This window comes from Perca fluviatilis, chromosome 4, assembly GCF_010015445.1.
Source record: "Perca fluviatilis chromosome 4, GENO_Pfluv_1.0, whole genome shotgun sequence".
Taxonomy (NCBI): domain Eukaryota; kingdom Metazoa; phylum Chordata; class Actinopteri; order Perciformes; family Percidae; genus Perca; species Perca fluviatilis.
The window spans coordinates 36,377,057-36,393,891 of record NC_053115.1 but is presented as its reverse complement, the minus strand read 5'-3'; the positions used below and the strand labels follow the sequence as shown (position 1 = coordinate 36,393,891).

General features: G+C 41.5%; 1 protein-coding gene across 2 annotated transcripts; it reads left to right on the top strand.

The window, feature by feature from the left end:
• The first annotated feature begins 2,426 nt into the window (after positions 1-2,426).
• ldlrad2 (low density lipoprotein receptor class A domain containing 2) lies at positions 2,427-15,962 on the top strand. Of its 2 annotated transcripts, none has more exons than XM_039796733.1 (5): positions 2,427-2,749; positions 9,008-9,493; positions 10,581-10,730; positions 10,855-10,992; positions 14,421-15,962. In XM_039796733.1, exons 1-5 carry the CDS (start codon positions 2,662-2,664, stop codon positions 14,714-14,716), a joined length of 1,158 nt encoding a protein of 385 aa, XP_039652667.1. In that variant the 5' UTR covers positions 2,427-2,661; the 3' UTR covers positions 14,717-15,962. The 2 variants fall into 2 exon arrangements, with proteins under 2 accessions (XP_039652667.1, XP_039652666.1); XM_039796732.1 differs by having other exon boundaries at positions 10,852-10,992.
• Positions 15,963-16,835: the final 873 nt, after the last annotated feature.

Here is a 16,835-nt window from a genome sequence, read left to right as displayed (position 1 = left end):
ATGCACTTTTTTTATCTTAGATATATATATATATATATATATATATATATATATATATATATATATATTTTAGTTTTGTTCAAAATAAAAATAGATTGAATGAAGACATGATTAGCAAATTGCACGGCTTTAGCTTGACATCTTTTTTTTCTTCTCCTTTTTGTTTTGGGCATTTTAGACCTTTATTTGTATAGGACAGATGAAGACATCAAAGGGGAGAAAGAGGGGGAATGACATGCAGCAAAGGGCCGCAGGTCAGAGTTGAACCTGCGGCCAAAGCGTCAACCCTCTATGGGCTCACACTCTACCAGGTCGGCTAGCCAGGCGCCCTTTAGCTTGACTTCTGTTTAGTTTATTTACTGAAGCTACATACATCATTAATGTGGCATAATAAGTCACAGTAAAAAATGTTGACCATACAATTCTTTATTTCTTCATTATTATTTCTTACATTTTTTTTGCAAACTTACATGCTATGCACAAGTTTGCAGTGCCTAACTTCAACAGTTCCACAAAGGCACCCCTTTAGCTGCCATACAATCATATACAATAGAACTCTGTTCATGAAACATGAACATTCCTGCACTTCTCCTTTGAGCCAGCAGAGAGAAGCAGAGTCAAACATAGCTGGGGTTTGTGCACAGAGCTGAGAATACTCAACAGTTTGAAGCAGAGCTCAGTATTACAGGACCAGCTGAGTTTAATGCTGTTAATAATAATAATATGTCCTTCTGTTACAGTTCCCCCTGCTTCTTTCTCCCAGATCAGTGTTTTGCTCTCTATGTCGGCTTTGCGGTTACGCTCACAGATCTCTCCTTTGCGCCCGTCTGACTTTTTGTTTGCAGTTCTGACACAAACCTCTCGCATGGGTTTTCCAGGGGTGCGTCCCCATTGGCTAATGAGTTTTTGGGACTACTGGATTCCTACAAGAGCAATAAAGAGTAAGTATTGATAATATACTGTATGTTGATGTGATGTATTTTGCTCAAGGGGGTAAGCATCTGTCAACAACCCGTAGCTCCTACGGCACCATTGTGATGCTAACAAGCACTCACCCGCCGTTAGCATTCCATTGACTGCCATTTATTTTGAAGTCACTTTGACAGCGAATAACTTTACATCTAAAGCGTTTAAAGACTTTATTTGTCCATTGTTTATTTCTCATTGAAATAAACAATTTCTCATATAAAAGGCTCACTTACCTTGTATCTCACGTTATGGCTCCGTAGCAGGCGTTTTTGTAAAAATAGGCTAACGATTGTGTCAAATACCACGCAACTTACTGTCGCACAGTAGAGGAATTATCATATAGTACAGGAGAAGCTCTCAGGCAGATTTGACTTTCATTAGCTGTTTAGGTTTAATTACTAATGTTAACTAGCATTTTAGTTTTCAATAATTAGCCTGTGCTCATGTTATCTCCTTACATATACCTACGCTCTCTGTCTCTGTAAGATTGGGAATGATTAGACAGGTTGCTCACGTCACATTCATGTCGTCTCTCTCAGTTGGAGGCTGCGCAGTAACGCGCTCACCGGAAGAGTGCTTCTAATATCCTTCACTGGTCTCCGTTGGGATCTGTTGGTCCATTTTATATACTGTCTATGATTGCTAGCATGGTTACTAGACGTTTTCTTGTTTTGTTGCGTTAAGTCACAAAGTAAAGCTTTGTTATGGAAGCTAGCATTTAACGTTAGCTAACTGCTAACTCTAACGATTGCTAGCTGAGTAGCCTACTGTAGGCTATTGCTACTGTGTGTGTGTGTGTGTGTGTGTGTGTGTGTGTGTGTGTGTGTGTGTGTGTGTGTGTGTGTGTGTGTGTGTGTGTGTGTGTGTGTGTGTGTGTGTGTGTGTGTTTGTTATTCAAGTATTTACGGTGGCCCTGAAGTGCAAATCACAACAGCAATTCGAAAAACGCAACAACAAATCATAAAACACAACGGCAAATAGGAAAACAAAATGGCAAATCATAAAACACAACAGCAAATAGGAAAACAAAACGGCAAATATGAAAACACTTCAACAACTCATAAAACACAACAGCAAATAGGAAAACAAAACGGCAAATATGAAAACACTTCAACAAATCTTAAAACACATATGAAAACAAAATGTTTTCATATTTGCTGTCGTGTTTTCCTATTTGCCGTTGTGTTTTATGATGTTGTGTTTTCCTATTTGCCGTTGTGTTTTATGATTTGTTGAAGTGTTTTCATATTTGCCGTTTTGTTTTACTATTTGCCGTTGTGTTTTATGATTTGTTGTTGCCTTTTTCGAATTGCTGTTGTGATTTGCACTTCAGGGCCACCATAAGTATTGCTTTCAAGTACTTTATACAAGACTGAAGCTGACTATACATGGACAAGTTGTGGAGGTTTCCATCATGGGGGACTTTCGTTTGAAATACGAGCCTTTTTTCTGCTGGCTTGACAGCTGATTGGTTGGTTGTTGTCATGGAGATGACAGGGCGGGAACGGGAGTAGGTTGAACTGGAATAAAAAGTCAAGCAGAGAGAGTTTGTGATGGAGAGCAGAGCGGCTACACGCTTTCTCCTCTCCGCTGAGCAGTTAGCACTGCTGTATGATGCCAGGTCGGTGTGAAGTCAGAATGGCTCTGCTGCTGCTGCTGTCTCCTCTGTGAGTCTCCTGTCTGTCAGTGTGGATGATGGAGGCGGAGGTGGAGAGCTGCTGGCTCAGGCTGCTCCTCCTGCTCTGCTTCGTGACTCTGCACAGCTCGGCCATCGAGACCGGTAAGACTTCAGCCCACTGGGAACTATTGTCACTCACCGCTAAATGACGTTTGGAACACGCTGAAAGCGACGCACTCGGGAAAAGTGCGCCCAGTTCCTGCGTAACGCTGTGATTGCGATGAGTGTGGTAGAGCTATTGTTTATAGAGAGAGGGAGAGAGCAGTACGACTAGTTTTATATCTGGAGCAAAGTTTATCTTCTATTTCTGTTTCTTGACTCAAATTCTAATCTTGTACTATTATCGAAAAAAAAATAAATAGTGAATGTTGTAACATTTGGATTTTGTAGGGAAGAGGATTAGGGCCACATGTAAAACATGTATTTGAGTTCTGAGTTTAAACTCAGAATTCTAAGTTTAAAGTTCTCAGAATTCAAATACAATTTTCACATCTGGCCCTAATCCTCTTCCTTAATATTGAGATAATCCTTCATGGTAATTACTGCACTATTGCATCACCCACCCCCATCTAGTAGTAAAAGTAGAAGTATATAGTGCAACTGTGATAGTAAGGAAAGGTAACAAAAGTAGTAGCGCTTGTGAGTGACAAAAGTATTGTTGTGTATGCGATGCGAAATATAGCTCAAGATGCATGTCAACAGCTTTATTCCACACATCATACTCATTAGTGTCTAATTATGCATGCGAGTCAAAGTATTGTTTTGTGATAATGTGGTTTAAGGGGATGACACCCCAGGCAAAACCATAATTTTAAAATTTTGAGTTTTTGGGCTATTTTGCTTCTGTAGCATGTCTTCTTTCAGACTATTGGGAAAAAACAAACCTAAACATTTAGGTGTTTATTTTACTACACTTTGTCTATTTGCACCTGCAGTTTTCTCCTAAATTCACAAAAAAAAAAATAGCATTAGATAATGCCTCTTTTGCCTATTTAAACATACCATAACATTTCCCGAAAACTTGTAATGCAAAAATATGTCTTAATGTAACTGGGGAAGTGTCATGTTGATATCTGTTAGTTAAAATGTTTACCCCAATCACCTGTAATGTCTTGCAAAATGTGTGGAATTTTATAATCCATATCTTTAAAGGCTGTTTTCTCAAAAGGACAGAAATCTCCACTTCAGTAGCACTTACTGTACAAACTTTCCATTTTCACTCCTATCTATATTCTTTTTATTATTATTTTTTGGGCTTTTTCCAACTTTAATAGATAGGGCAGCTAGGTGAGAAAGAGGTTGAAGACATGCAGGAAATCATCACAGGTCAGACTCGAACCCTGGACCTCTGCATCCAGGCATAAGCCTCTTAGTACATGTGCGCCTGCTCTACCCTCTGATCCAACCGGGCCACGCAATGCCTATCTATATTCTGAAGGTTTTTACAGATGGGCTTGTTCAGCTATCATTCATAGCCAGATGTATGTAACATTTTATACCTAAACAGCGTACTTTGTTTTATGGCTGTTGACACCATATTCTGATTTATGGAGTGATAAAAGGAGATCCAAAATTCCCTCTGTAAAAACTTTTGACTCTAATATGTCAACAAAATAAGAAAGGAATTTTGAACCTGGCTTTTTCCAATGTTCAGATTTGTCTTCTGGAAATGTATGCCGATTACCGCATATTTAACAAGATAATGCATCATTTCCATATTTAAACATAACATTTCAGAAAACTTGAAAACCAAAAAATGTTTGTCTCAATGTAAGTAATCAACTGGGGAGGTTTCATGGTGATATTTATTAGTTTTTTTTTCTATTCTCCTGGGGTGTCTCCCCTTAAATGCAGATAAAGCATTCTGAAGTCTTACTGCATTAGAATTTCAACTAAAATGAATGCATTCTTGATTATCACTATATGAATCACATGACCCACGCAAGTTTCAAGAGTCTGTTCATTTCTTTTCATATCATATGGGAGGAGGACGCCTGGAACACGAGAGCCAATGGATAGCTGCTGTGTAAACGTCAAACCACCACAGGCCCTTTAAATCACTTCTAAAACTAACTCTACATTTTTAATCATTTGTTTGATAAAAACAAATTCAAACTTCATTATTATTATTGTATTGCTATGGTTATATGATCAAATTATGTTAAAGTTATCAGTCAAGTGATTTGATCAATAAGTAAATAATAAACTATATACTAAGTTTAATTAAAATGGATACAATACAGTAATATTGGGCAACATGACAACATACACAGTGAAATAACAGAAACGTGTGGACCATCCCAGGGTTATTTAGGGCTGTGTATTGGCAAGAATGTGGCGATACGATACGTATCACAATACTACATTGTTAGCTTCTAGCAAAAAGTCAGGCCCTGCTAGGCACTGTTAGGCAAGGACACTAGTGGTGTGTCTCAGCATAGCCATCTAGCGGTAGGGGGTTTAAACACAACATAAACGTGAACCACTGTCTTACATGAATATTTTTTAAATAAAAAAATAACAATAATAATTAATTTTTTTTAAATAAAAAAAATCGATATTGCCTTTTTGAAAAACGATACAGTATTGCAAAATAAAATATCGCAATATTCAAGTGTATTGATTTTTTTCTTACACCCCTACTTACTTTAGTGTTTATATTGAGGTAGCTGTCACGTTAATACCTTCCTTGTATTAGACCATTGTGGCCAATGTTGCAAATCATTTAGCATTGTTATATCCTAGATTTTTTTTTATGTTGCATCTCTGTAATATAGGTAATCCATTTTTAAAATATCTCATTTTCAAGACAAATTGTGACAACCCATCTCAGGGGGAAGCAACATGAAGGAGAAAACTTGGTGAAATACAAGAAAGTGGTGTAGAGAAAGCTGCAGTGTGCTGGCTGAGAGAGTGTGTGAGGCAGGCGCCAGGGATTGGATCGGACCAGTTAGTTAATCGGAAGCTTCCTGAAACCAAAAAACAAAAGCCCGGTACACAGAACACTACGTAGATCATAACACACATATTCCGGTCTTTTTCTCTTTATACGATTTTTCTTTAAAAAAGTCTTCTATACTTCCTTTTTATTTACTCCTTTTCTCTTTATATTGGCATGTTATTCTACTCATAATCTTTGCCCTTTTATATTATACTACTTTGAAAACACTTAAAGGTATAGTGGAGGATTTTCCCGAATTTTAGAAAAGATCCGCCCTCTCCACTTTTTGAAAAAATGCACATGCGCAACACTCTACCTGCTCCCGAGACGTAACGCCTATTAAACGTGTGCACGAGAGTGCACTGTTTACAAGTTGCTGTCGGCATGGCTCATACAAGCCTACTAGAAGCCTAGATTTGCACTTTTTCACAAATTGAGATGTTTACCGTGTCTGTGCGGTGCGTGACTTGTGCCAGGGCTAGCATCGCTAATCATAGCTTACATAAACTTTCACTAGCAGTGATTTTAAATGGATTTCTCCAAATAGCATGCCAAACTTTACCTGTCGAGTAGAAACTTCGCGACTGAGGCATCAGTGGAGAGCCCAACCTGTGCTTTTAGCGCACGCCAGCGTGTGAAACATTCTCCCAAAAACACTCCGGTCTTGTTTCTTTCTTCAGAGGCCTTTCTCTTCTTGTCATACCTTTCGTAGACACTCATAGCTCACCACACATATACACCTGAAAGTATTCATGCGCAGAAAGCGAAAACTACCCTAGGGACGAGCACGTACGACGGCCTTACGTAAACATAGCGCCAGAATGATTGACAACTAGGAGGACCAATAGTCTTGATGATCCACCCGGAAAAAGAAAATCCTCCACAATACCTTTAATAAACATATTGAAAAAAAAAAAAAAAGTCTTCTAAAAACATTTCCTTTCAATCAATCAATCAGACTTTATTTAGCACTTTTCATATATGTAAATGTATCACAAAGTGCTTCATACAATATCCTCACCCCCCCACACACACACACACAGATATCCACACATAACACAATACCCCCCCTTAGCTTAGGAAATGCCATCATAAGTGAGGAAACATCAGAGGCATGACCCATTAGACCAGTTTATTCATGTTGATCACGGTACTGTTTATAAAGTTGGTTTGGCGTACAGAAACACTGAACTGAATCACTTTTAAGTGAAAAGTGATATAATGTGTTGAGTCACCGGTGTTAGAACAACACATGGATGGACAGTGAGGCTGCTGCCCTTTTCCACACAATGCTGTCTCCCATGTGTCACCCAGACCTTGACCCTCACCCGCCCTCGGGGTATGCTCTCTGAAATGGATTCCATTTACAATGATAGCATTTTTAAAAGAGTTGGATTTTCAGCCTGCAAAAGTCTTTACTGGGGACTTGATATGGGGGATACTGGGGATGTTTTGAAAAGTGTCCCCTGAAGCTTTGTATTTACTTGTGCGGTGCAAAAGGGGATGAGCTGTTTCCCACCAACAGGGGCTCCCTGGCTTTGGGACATTCCTGGAGGTCAGTGCGGGAGGATCTAGTTGTCTCCCAGGGAAACAGAGCTAATAAACTCCAGGGGTGGTCGTAAATTTTCTCATTATTTGGCCTGCGGCCCGGAGGCAGGGGGCGGGGGGCGGTGGGTGGCTGGGTGGGGGGGGGGTGGGCACCCGGATCTGCCTACCCATCTGGCCTGATACTGCCTGTGGATGAGCAGTAGGGCTGCACAATATATGGTCTTTTTATAGTCGTCGCGATAGACACTCAGAGATTTTTTTGTGTTAGTTTGAAAGAAAATTTCAGTAGAGAACTACACTTTAAAATGTAACTGTTCTTCTTTTTTAGTGCTGCCTTTTATATTCAATTCAATGCTCAATTTGTTCAATAAAAGAATGTTGGAAATTATTTTCTTCTACAAGCAATGAGTATGTTTACATGCACACAGCTACTTTGAAACATTATCCAAGACTTGGATATCAACAGGTTTTTGGATATGAGCAAACATCGCTACGCCGACCTTTTCAAGAAGCTGGTTGAAGGAATGAAAGAGGGTTAGGCTGTGTTCGCACGCTCCAACAAGTCCTCCACCGCTGGAAAACTATGAAGAAACGGTATTTTGCACGGCTGCATGTAAACAGGAATATTAGCGGAATATTCACGTTCATTAGCCATGTAAACAGCTTAGTCGGAATATCGTCTTTTTCAGAATAAGGGCCAAAACCGGAATATTATGTGCATGTAAACATAGTCACTGTGTTGTATTTTAGCAGAATACTGAAAGCAGCAGAAATGCAGAACTGAGTACACTTAAAATATTGGTATATTTACCGCAAGTAATATCGTTATCGCGTTATTAAACATATCGCATATTTTCCTCATATCGAGCAGCCCTAATGGGCAGTGAGCTGCTTCTCAAACCATCAACGCGCTGATCACATGGCTGATTTAGCAGCACTGCTGTGTGTGAGTTTGTACATCTACAAGCGTGTTGAAGACAAACTCTGTATGGCAAAACAACTCCCAGCTTCTTCTATAGCATCACTGGAGGTTTCTTTTTGGCTTTGAAACCTCTAGTCATCCAGGTCATAGTATATCTAAGAAGTAGGCTACTAAGTCAAGGGCAACTGGGTCAGCTTTAGGTTGCTTTCAAAATGAACTCCGGAGCGTTTGGTCAGATGGTCCGGTTGGTCATTAATGACTTGTGTGCCCCTACCGATCACTAGTCTTACACTCAACACTTTACAACAGCCCAAAATATAAGCTGGGTTTGCATGGTTGCCAAAGCCTTTTTGCCCGTTATGTCAAGATTCTGATCAGAGTGTTTTTCCTGTTCATAACTAAAATGTCTAATTACCTGCCAAACAGGCTTCTGCACTTTGGCAAGAACAAGGCTGAAACGTTCCCTTTGTGATCAATGATATCAAATGTTTTTTAAAAGCCAAACACAGTCGTCCGTTAACATGAGAGATGTTCCTATACCGATACCACTACAGGAAAAGCCTCCGATACTGCCTAAAATACTGGTATCGGTATCGGCGAGTACTGGAATTTATGCTCCGATCCAATATCACGTAATTTAGCCCTGGAGAAAATCTACTTTAAAGTAGTTCATTCCTGTTCTTTTTCCATTATGAATGACTGTCAAACTGGATAATAAAAGAAAGTTCTATGGCATTCATTATTTGTAGCAATCATATAAAGATAGCAATCATATCACATCCATACAGGGATAGTATCGGATCAGTACTCGGTATCAGCCGATACCCAAGTTCAGGTATCAGAATCGATATCGGGAAGAAAAAAATGGTATCGGACCATCTCTAGTTGTCCTTACTGAAATGCTCCATGTGTCAGCTTGTCTCTGAGGATTCTGTCTCTCTCTTGTCAGTGAACGTGGTGGACTTCTGTGGCCAGACGATCCGGGATGACGGCATGATCGTCAACTCGCACCAGGAATCCAAGAAGTACTACTTTGTGACCATGGGGACTGACTGCCACCTCACCATGCAAGCCAGCTCCCCTAAAGACAAGGTCCAGTTCCACTTCCGCTTCTTCCTGGTCTACAGTTTGCTACGAGTGGCCCCCCTGAGCCCGGCACCTCTCTTCCCAGAGTCCCCTCGGGGCTCCGCCCCTCTCAACCCTAGACTGGAGCCAACCACCGGTGAGAGCTCGGGGGACCCGTGTCATGCCGGCTCGTATGTTCAGTTCTATGATGGATGGGACAGGAGCTCGCCGCCCCTCGGGCCTCCTCTTTGTGGGAAGAGCCCGCCCCGGCCAGTGTTGTCCACAGGAAACTACCTGACCCTGAGGCTGGTGACCCGGGGGACTCAGCCCAGAGTCGACTTTGTGGGGGACTTCACCTCCTTCAGACTGGGTAAGAAAGATACAGGTTACATTGACATTGCCACGAATATCTTTTGCTACGTTTACACCTTGCATTCCCCCTGCTCTGGCATTTTAGAGCCCCTAAACTGGAGACATTTGGAAACACTTCTGATCCGTTTTGGTTTGGAATCTGCAGGGTTGTCTTGAAGTCTCGGCCGCAAACGGAGACCTTTGGCAACACCGACACTGACGCCAATGTTTCACCGCCTGATTGGGTCACAATGTCTCGTTCTCTGAGCCTAAGCTAATAACATTACCATGACAACTACCAGCAACGCGCAGAGTATACATTCTGCCTCCTAATGTTACTATCAGTTCAACAACAGACAGCTCGTACGTTAATCAACCTGTAAAGCAACAGAGGTTTCAGATGTTTGGATGACTTTTTGCACTCTTCACCAAGTGCATGAGAAATAATGCGTATTCGTGCTGCAATATTCCGGCTAATGGTTTCATGTATTCCACAAGAAAGCTTTGAAAATGCTTTATGCAGATGAAAATGCATTCATGTTTGTTAGCCCTCAAAACTAGCTGTTTTGTTTACAGTAAAACTCATAAACAGCCATGTTTTCCTTTTGCTTTAAAGCTTTAGGGCGTAACTTTTTTTATATTAATGAACGTCCGTTACATTCAAATGAGTTACAAATGAGTTGCTACAAAGCTAATTAAGACTATCAGCTCCACACAACTCTCTCTGTATTTCTCAGTATGGCTATGTTCAGAAGATTGGGTCGTCCATTGATTTTCCCGCGCAGAAACTCAAGTGAAGATAATGACCTCTTCTGAAGAACCCATCATGTTTTTTTAATCCTCCGTGTCCTCCTTGGTTACAAGCAACTGCGTGGAGGAGGAGTGGAGGGGGTGGTGCGGGATCACGGAAGGCTTGTATCATGTGGACGCGCCGACAGTGTTGTTGTCATTACTTAGAATTCCTCAGGGGGGAGACAGAAACTACGCACTATAGCTTTAAATCTCAACCAAAGACCTTTCCTTCCTTCCCTTCCCTACAATGTTTATGGCTAAGTCAGATCCTTCCTCTCTTACCCTGATCCCTTAATTGTTATCTTCCCCTTTAGGTTTTAACCATTCCGAGTGCAGCAATGAGCCCTATTTCACCTGCAGAAATGGGAAGTGTATCCCTCTAAGTCTTGTGTGTGATGATAAAGGCATTGACAACTGTGGGGATGGAAGTGACCTGGAGGAAAACCTGACTACGGGTTGTAAAGGTCAGTTAAGGGATGATGAGGTGACATTTGTGATGTTGATGTTTAAAGATACAGTCCCTGATTTTATTACAGCACGCTCAAAATCTCTTTGCAACATCTTTAAAAATCTGTCGTTCATCAGCAGGTCAGCTTTTACTTCCTGAACCTCCGCCGCCAATAGGAACCCCACCCCCACCTTTTGTGAATCCACCCACAGTGCCGATTCCTACACATATCAACTGTGGCATGCCAAACAGCGCTCCTAGTCACGAGTCTGTAACAGGTGAGTGACCACTGTGACATAATGGGCCCTATTTTAAAGGTCCTATGACATGCTGCTTTTTGGATGCTTTTATATAGGCCTCAGTGGTCCCCTAATACTGTATCTGAAGTCTCTTTTATATAGGCCTCAGTGGTCCCCTAATACTGTATCTGAAGTCTCTTTTATATAGGCCTCAGTGGTCCCCTAATACTGTATCTGAAGTCTCTTTTATATAGGCCTCAGTGGTCCCCTAATACTGTATCTGAAGTCTCTTTTATATAGACCTCAGTGGTCCCCTAATACTGTATCTGAAGTCTCTTTTATATAGGCCTCAGTGGTCCCCTAATACTGTATCTGAAGTCTCTTTTATATAGGCCTCAGTGGTCCCCTAATACTGTATCTGAAGTCTCTTTTATATAGGCCTCAGTGGTCCCCTAATACTGTATCTGAAGTCTCTTTTATATAGGCGTCAGTGGTCCTCTAATACTGTATCTGAAGTCTCTTTCCCAAAATTCAGCCTTGGTACAGAATTACTGCCACTATGAGCCAGTCCCACAATGAGCTTTCCTTAGACGTGCCATTTCTGTGTCTGTAGCTATAAATGCTATTGAGGAGGAGAGAGGTGGGGCAAGGTGAAGGGTGGGGGTGTGGCCTTGACGAGCCACGGTTGTAGCTCTATTTCCTCATGAGCGGGCAGTCCGTGCACCAGCCGCATAGTTCAAAAGGGTTGTACTTAGTGTCTTAATTAATCATAGGTGTATTTTGGGCGCTCAATGTTGTTTTAAGCCCCCAACGTCTCCTTCCAGGCGGCGCTGAGACCATTGACTTCAAGGCACCTAACCATAACCATAACCATTGCCTAATCGACTTCAAGGCAGCGCTGGGACCGTTGACTTCAAGGCACCTAACCATAACCTTAACCCTAACCATAACCTGCCTAATCCTAGTGCCTTCCAGGCAGCGCTGCCTGCAAAGAGACGTTGGGGGCTTAAAACACCGATAAACGTTTTGGGCGTAACATGCAATAAACCAATCAGAGTGTCATCTCCCATTCCCTTTAAAAGCCAGGCGCATTTGTACCTTGGCGCATTGCTATTATAATGGCGGATTGCTAAGCAGGAAGGAGCGATTCTCAGGAGAAGAAACTGATCTGCTCGTGCGTGAAAGTGCGCAAGCAGATCATATCATAATACTATTTCACATTGTAATGTTTTTATTTTTAATCTTTTGCATGTTTGTGTGCTGCTGCTGTGTGTGTAACAAGCATAGTGTGTGTGCGCGCTGTGCACGAGCCTAGGCACATTTTACTAATGCCCTGTTAAAATAACAATGAAATGCTGTGTTATTGACCTTAGACCAGGTTTTTGTTGGTCAATGCCGTGATCGCTTTCCGCTGCCTCGAGCTGGGCACTGGACGGGAAATTGACAACTGCGTTGGTCTTAAACTAGCAAAGATACTTGCGCGGGTTTTGCGCTGCGCCGGGTGCAAGATAGGGCCAAATAGGTATTTATTAATTCAACCAGTAGAAACACTCTCCACCAGCTATGTCCTGCAGTCGGTTGGTTGGTAAACTAATTAACTAAAGGCCCATTTGGATGCAAAGTAGTCCTGCTTACTGCCAATAAAACTAATGATGGTGACCATTGAGTTGTTAATTTCACCTAAAGGCTCGTAAACTAATAAATGGTGATGGATTCTCACGACAGAGAGCAGCCTTTTGAGTGATCTGTCTCTATTCCAGCATCACAGGTGCAAACACAGACTCTCACAGAGTCTGGGCCAGCCGGTCAGCTTCTGATTGCTTTTAGGGCCCGGCCAACTCTGGCCTGAGAACACGGCTATTCTTCTGTTCTGACTGTTCAAATGAGAGCGGCAGAAGCGATTCACATTCGCCTGCTGTACAAATTGCCAGCTGTTTCCTGAGTTCCATTTCAATGCACCCAGGTCAGCCCACAGTGAGGGGCCACAGGCTGGATGAATAGACAGACAGATTCAGTAGCCACTTGTTAGCTGTGGTTGAATTTCTTTGTAAATACTGGGCATCTAAACAGTCAGTGGGCTCTAGGCATATCAACATGTAATTTATTGCACAGTAAGTATCTTAAATGACTGTTACAGCCAACCTCTATGAACTACATCTACAGTATGTCAGGACAAATAAACAGATTTAGATGTAGAGCTGGGCGATATCAAATATCACGATATTCTTGACCAAATACATCAATGTCGATATTGCGGCGATAATGTTGGGTTGACAATTGGTGTTAACTTTATTTTACTATATCTCTTTACATAAATATTTTTTTCTACTAATATGGGATAACAGTTAACAGTTAACCCTCTGTAAATAGACAGTAGGCTATATGGCTATGCTGCCCTGCTGGTAGGGGCAGTTTTTTACAACTTGACCTACTTTCACTTAACTATATGGTGCAGTAAAGTCAATCAGATGTCCGTGATCTGCGTAACGACAGTACAGTGGGACGTTTGCCTTCAACAGAGCGACCAAAATAACCTAATATACCATCATTACTGAGATTAAACTACATTCTCGGTTATGTTTACACTGAATAACGCATTCAATAAACAGAAATATAACTCTTGCAGCGCACATGAACAGATGCGCAATATTAGCTCACACATAAATAGCACCTTCGTGAATTAGCCTACTGTTGCTAACGTACATCATGTATTCACGTCCATCGGCACAACTCTATGCCATAGCGAGTTGTCTTTTCCATATTGTTGGATTGTTGCTGTTTATAGCAGGGGTCTTCAACGTTTTTTAAGACCAGTAACCTTGCCTACAGGCCAGTAAGCAGAGGGGATTTGTATTTGCTAATAATATGTTGGATTCATGTCAAGACTTTTTAATTTTTGAAAAAGACTTGACTTAATAAATAATTTGGAGGCCCCCCTGCATTGACTCTGAGGACCCCCTAGGTGTCCTGGACCCTCTGTTGAAGATCCCTGGTTTAGAGGCTCTCTGTCCATAGTTACTGTAGTTTTAGAATAAGTTCCTGATTTTCCATCTCCTTTTGCTTGGTGGCCATCATCATTAATTTTGTGAGGAAGCAGGAATACATTTCACTTTGCTACTTTCTGGTAATATCTGTTTTTTCTTGAAGGATAGAGCTGATGTTTCTTTACATGAAAAGAATAAAACCAAAAATGTGTTAGTCCCAGTGGTGGTTCTAGACCATTTTTAAAATGTTTTAAAAATGTAGTGATTTCTTCATAATGTAGCAGAAGATCAGAAATGTATTTTGGCCATAAACCATTCAGCGCTTTATAAACAGTGGTATTTTGAAATGAATTCTTTGAGAGACAGTAAATGGTAAATAGTGAATAAATTATATAATTTAACATAAAAATATGCTATATACAGTAAGTGTTTCCCACAAGAATTATAACTTCAACTATTATAATCCCCCCCTCTTATCCTTAGACTCCCCCGCCTCCCTGTCCCTGTTGGTTCTCTACATCATCCTGGGTGTGGTAGCAGGCGGTGTGGTGCTCTGCTGGTGCTGCTGGTCACCCGGTTGGTTCCTGTGGCGGGTCAGCGTCTGTCGCTTTTTACCCTGCTGCAACTCGGCCTGCGCCTCCTTCCAGCTCTGCTGCACCCACAGCAAGGAGCACCGACTGGCGAAAGTCACCCCACACACACCAGCCAACGGGACCCCGACAGGCACAGCGGCCACCCCCAACACTGCTGAGGAAAATGTTACCACGGCAGCTGTTTAGAGCAGAAAGACTGTCCGGTTGATAGGTTTGGGCGTGGGTACAGTGTGCTGATACTGAGCTGTGATCAGTGGTGGACATGAGCAGTTACTGCATTAGGCATTGCAACATGACCAAGGATCCTTATAGTGAAGGTTGGACTCATGCATCCAGTATGCAATGCTGGAATGAGCCGAGCTGAACGGTTTCGGTAAAACTGTGGTTTGTGTGCTTTAAATGTGATGATGCAGGTGATGAGACTGCCGTGTTTATGTTGTTATGACGAGGTAAAGCAGGGTACAGTATGACTATGGATTGTGTAAAAAAAATATGAATGTATCTCAAAAGACAGGATTAAAGCCCCAGTTCAGACCAAAGATTCGCGACGAGAAGAAACCGTTATAGAACGTCGCAGACAAAAAAAGTTGCAGCGGTCTGAACCGGTCCTTCTCAGCTTGACTCAAACCAGCTGATGGTGTGGCTGCGACTCAGCTGGTTGAGTCTCAAGAGGCTGGTGTTAGAACGTAAGAGACGTCTCCTGTTTCAACAGCCAATAGCAAAGTCATCTGGTAAGGTCAGCTACAAATTATAGAAATAAAATTATCCATAATCCATTTTATTTCTATGTTACAAAGTGTTTACTGGTCAAAATGGCAGATAGACGGAGTCTCAACGAGCGTCTGCAAGCACGGTGTGTACGGTCGAGTGAGCTAGAGAGTGACTGAAGAGAGAGAGCACCTAGGACAAAGCCGTGAATCAGAGAATAAAAACGTGTTTTCGCCGATTCATCACTAGAAATGCAACTGTAGCAAGCATCTCAATATCACTAACGTTATCCACATTTATATTTAGGCGAAACAAATGATATATCCAGCTACAAAAAGCCTGGAAGTTAGGACGAAAGTACAAAGAGTCGTATACACTGTCTCGTCGCATTAGTGTGAACTGGCAGGTTTTAGAACGCTGCGGACTATGCAAGAAGAAGACGCATTGCAAGAAGTCGCACGTTTCAACTCGTCTCGTCGCAAATCTTTGGTCTGAACTGGACTTAAGTGTTCTTTTTGTTAACAGCACATTCAGCCTGTTTTGTAGTTATCTCTTACATATTGTGATGGTAGCACATTCTGTGGAAGAGATTGCTTATGACGTTTGAGAAGTTCGGCCTTTAAAGGTGCCCTGTCACACGTATTTTATTACTTTGTGGTAATGTCTGAAGTTCTACCATGGACTCTGTAACATTTTTTGTGGAAAAAATGCCTTGGTTACCTTGTTTCAAGCCATTCTAGCATGGTATAGAAAGCCTACAGGAAGACTCGATTTCTGCCAGTTCTCATTAATATTCAACAAGCTAAGCTGTTTGAATCTGATTGGCTAACAGCTAGCCAATGAGAATCCTTTACCCAGCCCAACTGGGCGAGCTCATGAATAGTAATGAGCTCAGGCAGTATGATGTCAGACTGACCAGCTTTTGTAATTGGCCTGATTTCTCTCTGCTTATTTCTTTTCAGTGACTAGAGCTGACAAAGGAGGTAGCAGTTCATTTTCACATTCACAACATAACACAAACACATATGGACCTAACATATTTCAAGAAATGCAAGTAAAAACGGTTTTGTATGGCAGGGCACCTTTAAGGCTTGGCCAGCTGTCATGATAGTGTTAACTTGTTGGTGTGAACAGTTTTTAAGTCATGTTAGTTTGTATATAAAAGTGCTTTTCTGCTCTGCCGTAGAGGAAACAATTTAGTCATGCAGTGAAACTACACCTCCAGTCCACAGCTTGGACCAAATGTTTGCCATGGACACATGCTGAGGAATCAGCTCCAGAACTACAAAGTTACCCACCTAGTGACAACAGCTGTTCTCCCTTGGAGAAATTCCTTCGAACTTTCCACTCTCTCCACCAGCAGTCCACTGTTCCACATGTAAGCCAATGTGGAGTTTGAATAATAGAGCACAAAGTCACTCAGTGTATAGCAAGCAGTTGTATATCAACATTTTGTAGGGAAAACCTTATGGTAAGTACAGTAAGTATGAACTTCTAACATGCTATTGTATGACAAAGTAAACATAGCAAATTACAACAAAGATTCCTGCTAATTGATCAACTTAAATCAATCAAGTATTGTCAGCTGAAGTAAATA

Bases quoted from the DNA above. Each gene is read 5' to 3' on its own strand.
- ldlrad2 (XM_039796732.1), top strand. From the start codon at position 2,662: ATGATGGAGGCGGAGGTGGAGAGCTGCTGGCTCAGGCTGCTCCTCCTG. The intron at 2,750-9,007 runs GTAAGACTTCAG...CTCTCTTGTCAG, and splicing joins CAGCTCGGCCATCGAGACCG to TGAACGTGGTGGACTTCTGT. The intron at 10,731-10,851 runs GTCAGTTAAGGG...GTCGTTCATCAG, and splicing joins CCTGACTACGGGTTGTAAAG to CAGGTCAGCTTTTACTTCCT.